The sequence below is a fragment of the Chelonoidis abingdonii genome, chromosome 25, assembly GCF_003597395.2.
Source record: "Chelonoidis abingdonii isolate Lonesome George chromosome 25, CheloAbing_2.0, whole genome shotgun sequence".
In the NCBI taxonomy this organism is placed as follows: Eukaryota; Metazoa; Chordata; order Testudines; family Testudinidae; genus Chelonoidis; species Chelonoidis abingdonii.
In genome coordinates, this window is record NC_133793.1 from 19,962,721 (window position 1) to 19,968,720 (window position 6,000).

The 6,000-nt window shown below is 47.0% G+C and overlaps 1 protein-coding gene across 1 annotated transcript in view; it reads left to right on the forward strand.

The window, feature by feature from the left end:
- ZMPSTE24 (zinc metallopeptidase STE24) overlaps positions 1-3,246 on the forward strand; it is a 90,174-nt gene extending 86,928 nt beyond the window's left edge. The window contains exon 10 of the mRNA XM_032776420.2: positions 2,389-3,246. Within this exon, the coding sequence (XP_032632311.1) occupies positions 2,389-2,613 (225 nt within the window). The 3' untranslated portion in view covers positions 2,614-3,246. The remainder of the gene's footprint in view (positions 1-2,388) is intronic.
- Positions 3,247-6,000: the final 2,754 nt, after the last annotated feature.

A 6,000-nucleotide genomic window follows, 5' to 3' on the forward strand; every position in this document is an offset into this window, starting at 1 on the left:
CTACCCTGCCACTCATTCGGGGTGGTTAAATAAAGCGGCGACAAGGGAGACCTTTCAGTGGTGCAGCTGCAGCAGTACAGCTGTGCTGTTGTAAGGTCTGTAGTGTAGACATAGCCTTAGTTTGGTAACATTTCACAGGTCTGTAGTGGTGGCCGTCCCATTACTCTACACAACGTTGAAGTACCCAAAATAGAAATTCAGGGTTGATGTTTCTAGAATGTCAGGATAGCCTTTCCCAGAATAGTAGCACATAAAAAACAGCTCTGCTTGTTCTGTACCATACATTAGTAATAGGCAAAAAAGCATCTTAAAGAATTGATTTCTAGTTCGTTAAAGTACAGCACAAGAGAGGCATACTGAGTGTCAAAAACTTCCAGAAAAGATTGAAGCCCATGAGACAAAGGCATTAGCTACTCCTTAGTCTCAAAAAAATGTTGTCCCCCAAGTGGCAACATAAACATCAGTGGACTGGCCTTTCTTAAAGGAAAAAAAGTGTCATGTGTTTGTGTGTGATCAATCTGTTATCTATACTGCAAAAGCATTAGGTTTTGTTTTTTGTCTTTAGTTATGTAGACCAGTGGTTTTCAAACTGCCAGTCATGACCCAGTACTGGGTCGTGGAATAGAAGACACTGGGTCGCGGTGGCTCTGGTCAGCACCACTGACCGGGCTGTTAAAAGTCCCGTCGGTGATGCTGCCCGGCAAAGACAGGCTAGTCCCTGTCTGTCCATCTCCTAGGCGGCAGGTGGAGGGGGTACGGGGCTCTGTGCACTGGCTCCACACACCCATTGACCAGTGAGAGCTAGGGGAGGGGCGGTGCCTGCAGGCAAGAGCCATGCAGAACCACTTGCGTGCCTCCGCCTAGAAACCAGACCTGCTGGCCACTTCCAGGGCCCAGCATGGTCCACAGTGCCAAGACAGGCAGGAAGCCTGCCTTAGCACCTCCACTGCACCGCTGACCGGGAGTTGCACGAGATAAGCCTGCACCCAATCCCATGCCCCAGCCCTGAGCTCCCCAAAACCTGGAGCCCTTTCCTGCACCCCAAACTCCTCATCCCCAGCCCCACGCAGGAGGCTAGACCCAGAGCCTTGACCCCCTTCCGTACCCCAGCCCGGAGCCCCCTCCTCCACTCCATACCTCTCATCCCTGCTCCCACCCCAGAGCCCTGGCCCCCTCTCTGCACCCCAACTCCCTGCCCTAACCCAAAGCCCCCTCCCACACCTTGAACCCCACATTCCTGGCCCCACTCCACAGCCCTCACCCCTGCACACCAGCCTTGTGCCCCAGCCCTGAGCCCCTCTCTCACCCCAAATTCCTCATCCCCAGCTCCATTTGGTCGCAGGCATCAACAATTTTCTTCAACTAGGTCACCAGAAAAAACGTTTGAAAACCACTGATGTAGACGTTGGAGAAGCTGCTATAGCTATGAGCTTCTCCCATGTGACAGTATTCTTCCATTACTAACCAAAATGTTAGCCGAATCTTTAACCTTCCAACCTGCCCATTTATGACACCATCATTCAAAAAGTGTGAAAAATGAAAGGTGAAACAGCAGTTTTTTACACCATAATTAAATAGTTTTTAAGCTATCAAGTCTATTTTAAGAGTGCTTTCTCACTCTGGATTAAATAAACCAGTGTTCTAAACAGTTCTATCACAGTTCCCTCACAATCCTAACTCCTCAGAGATCTGTGCTGTGTTGAAATCTTGCTGCCTCTGAGCAACAGAAGTAATTGCTGTGTAGACTAACCATAGACTTGACTTACTCTCTTTCTATGGGTAATGTTGCTAGACATGAGTAGAATACTGGAGAACGGAACTCTCAGAGTCTTCCTCTCCTTCTGATTGCGATCTGGTGGTTAGAGATGGAATAACCAATGCCTACTGATTTGGCACTTTTATTTTGAGAAGTGTGACTGATTGATTAAGATGTGTGTCTGCCATATTAATGACCTAGACTCTACTCCCAGCAGTGTGTGAAGAGGCCTTGTGCATCCTCTGTTAACTTATTTGTAAAATGGGAGATTAAGATTTGACTGTCTTCTAGGGTTGGGGGTGCAAGGTTTTCAGTGTTAAGGGCTATGAAGTGCACTGAAATATTAGCTCACAATAGAGGTGAGATTTGAATTTGTTTACTAATTTCAAGATCAGTGAGCTTCCCCTAGGTTACAGGGTACTTGGCTGGGGACTCTCCTGGAACACTTCCCAGTTTGGTGGTATGGGAAGGTGGACTGAGCTCAAATGCAGAATGTTGCACAGCCCTGATGTTAAAACTTTCCAGCTGGTTTGCTGACGGATGGTATTCCTGCTGGATGATTTACTGACACTATAAGGAAACTGTAGGCAGCTGAGATTTTATACCATTTTCATCTATTTTTCCCCCTACAGGTTCTCTCCTTTTGCTTGACTGTGTTGAGCCGACGATTTGAGTTTCAAGCTGATGCATTTGCCAAGGAGCTTGGGAAGGCTAAAGACCTATACTCTGCTCTGATCAAATTAAACAAAGATAACTTGGGATTTCCTGTCTCTGACTGGATATTTTCAATGTGGCATTATTCCCACCCTCCCCTGTTAGAAAGACTTCAAGCCTTGAAGGATGCAAAGCAAGACTGATTGGAATCATTGTTGGTTCAGAGACAGTGCTTCCATCTCAGAAGCAAAATTCAGAGCTGTTTTTTATTTTTTTTTAAAGTAATCCTTCCAATGTTCCCTGATCTGAATGCAGTTAGCTTCTGAAATGTGTGTTAAATTTACTGAACTGAATTTTTAAGAAAATAACTTGTGGGACTGAATTTGGAGAATATATTGTATAAAGGCTTTTCCTTTTCACTAAATTTTATCTTTAAATGACCGAACACTTTGAGGGAAAGCAATTCCCCTCGTCCCCAGAAGCAAACACCCCTTGAGTTTGTGTAAATTTTGAATGTGGCTTTTGACAATTTCTCAGTTTTTTTGTAAGGTGAACTGTAGCTTTTTGCCCTCATCAGTTTGATTGGCAGCACCTCAGCCCTGTGCTCCTAATTCACAGTGAAAAAGGTTTGGGTGACTTAACTCCTCATGTGCCAAATGCTTATGATGTTAATCACTGTTCAAATGTATTTAAAAAGTGGTTGTATTGGATAGAAGGCTCATCTTTTCCATGGATTCAAATTCCTGTGTGCAATGAATGAAAAAGCTACTTTCCTAGGTATAATAAAACTGCCTCTTCTTTCAATGGAGGAATAACAATAAATTCCATCTCCAGAATGTGTGGGATCATTCTTGATGAAGTCATCCCTTGTGCACTCTAACCAGCAGCCCTATACTGGGGCTTGGTGTCAGCTCCAGTGACAGCTTCTCCCCCTTCATTGGGCCTGTGGACAATGGAGGAGGGGCTACAGAAAGACAGCAAGAAGATCCATAGAAGGGAGGAAAGCTGCCAACTTTTTGTCATCCCTGTGTCCCCCCTCCTGCCCCACCTCCCCAAAACTCCTGCTGCTTCCAAGGAGTGGCAGCTGCTCATAAGAATGGATATACTGGGTCAGACCAATGGTCCATGTGGCCCAGTATCCTGTCTTCCAGTAGTGGCCAGTGTCAGATGCTTCAGAGGGAATGAACAGGGCAGGGTTCCAGCATCTGGCAGTCAGAGGCTAAAGAATACCCATTGTCCCCCTGGCCATCTTGGCTAATAGCCATTGATGGACTAATCCTCCACAAACTTACCTAAAGTTGTAAAGCCTGCTGCCTATTAATTTCATGAGGTGACCCCGGTTCTTGTGTTATGTGAAGTGATAAATAATACTTCAAGTGATTGCTCGTATCCATTCCAAGTAGATGTGTGTGTGTTGTGTGCACGATTGTCGGACGGTTTTTCCCTAGCAATTCCCATCAAGTCGGCTGTGGAGCCCCCTGGAGTGGCACCTTCATTGCGGTGTATATAGGTCCTTGCCAACCCACTGCCTCTTCGGTTCCTTCTTACTGCCAGTGACGGTCATTGGAGCAGCTCCTCTCTTGCATTAGCTGGTATCAAGCAGAGTGCCCCAGGGGTCGATCCTAGGGCCAGTTTTGTTCAACATCTTTATTAATGATCTGGGTGATGGAATGAATTGCACCCTCAGTGAGTTCGCAGATGACACTAAGCTTAGGGGAGAGGTAGATACTCTGGAGGGTAGGGGTAGGGTCCAGAGTGACCTAGACAGATTAGAGGATTGGGCCAAAAGAAATGTGATGAGGTTCAACAAGGACAAGTGCATAGTCCTGCACTTAGGAAGGAAGAATCCCATGCACTGCTACAGGCTGGGGACCGACTGGCTAAGCAACATTTCTGCCAGAAATGACCTGGGCATTACATGCATCTGACGAAGTGGTATTCCCACCCACGAAAGCTCCATGCTTCCAAAATGTCTGTTAGTCTATACAGGTGCCACAGGACTCTTTGCTCGCTTTACAGATCCAGACTAACACGGCTACCCCGTGATACTGGGCATTACAGTGGACGAGAAGCGTGGATATTGAGTCAGCAGTGTGCCCCTTGTTGTCAAGAAGGCCAACGGCATATTGGGCTAGTATTGTAGGAGCATTGCCAGCAGATCGAGGAAAGTGATTATTCCCCTCTATTTGGCACTGGTGAGGCCACATCTGGAGTGTTCCATCCAGTTTTGGTCCTCCCACTACAGAAGGGATGTGGACAAATTGGAGAGAGTCCAGCGGAGAGAAACTAAAATGAGTCAGGGGCTGAGGCACGTGACTTACGAGGAGAGGCTGAGGGAACTGGGGTTGTTTAGTCTGCAGAAGAGAAGAGTGAGGAGGGATTTGATAGCAGCCTTCAACTACCTGAAGCGGGGTTCCAAAGAGGATGGAGCTAGGCTGTTCTCAGTAGTGGCAGATGACAGAAAAAGAAGCAGTGCTCTCAAGTTGCAGTGGGGGAGGTCTAGGTTGGATAGGATATTAGGAAACAGTATTTCACTAGGAGGGTGGTGAAGCACTGGAATGGGTTACCTAGGGAGATGGTGGAATCTCCTTCCTTAGAGGTTTTTAAGGTCAGGCTTGACAAAGCCCTGGCTAGGATGATTTAGTTGGGAATTGGTCCTGCTTTGAACAGGGGGTTGGACTAGATGACCTCCTGAGGTCCCTTCCAACCCTGATATTCTATGATTCCCTAATGTACTCTCCTTTTCACTCTGTAAATAGTTGAAAGTCTTAGCCTTGGTCTACACTACAAGTTTAGGTCGAATTTGACAGCGTTACATCGATTTAACCCTCTACCCAGCCACACGACAAAGCTGTTTTTTCTGACTTAAAGGGCTCTTAAAATTTATTTCTGTACTTCTCCTCCAATGCGGGGATTAGTGCTGAAATCGATCTTGCCAGGTCAAATTTGGGGTAGTGTGGTCACAATTCAACGGTATTGGCCTCCAGGAGCTATCCCAGAGTGCTCCATTGTGACCACTCTGGACAGCGCTCTCAACTCAGATGCACTGCCCAGGTAGACAGGAAAAGGCCTGTGAACTTTTGAATTTCATTTCCTGTTTCGCCAGTGTGGCAATCTGCAGGTGAGTGCAGATCTCATCAGCAGAGGTGACCATGATGGAGTCCCAGAATCACAAAAGAGATCCAGCATAGACCGTACGGGATCTGATCGCTGTATGGGGAGACGAATCCATGCTATCAGAACTCCGTTCCAAAAGACGAAATGCCCAAACATTTGAAAAAATCTCCAAGGGCATGAAGGACAGAGGCTATAACAGAGACCCGCAGCAGTGCCACGTGAAACTTAAGGAGCTGAGACAAGCCTACCAAAAAGGCGAACGGCCACTCCGTGTCAGAGCCCCAAACAGCCACTTCTGTGATGAGCTGCATGCCATTCTAGGAGGTGCAGCCACCACTACCCCAACCCTTTGCTTTGACTCCATCAATGGAGTAGCACGCAACAGGGATGCGGGTTTGGGGGATGAAGAAGATAATGAGGAGGAGATTGAAGATAGCTCAGAGCGAGCAAGCGGAGAAACCGTTTTCCTCAAC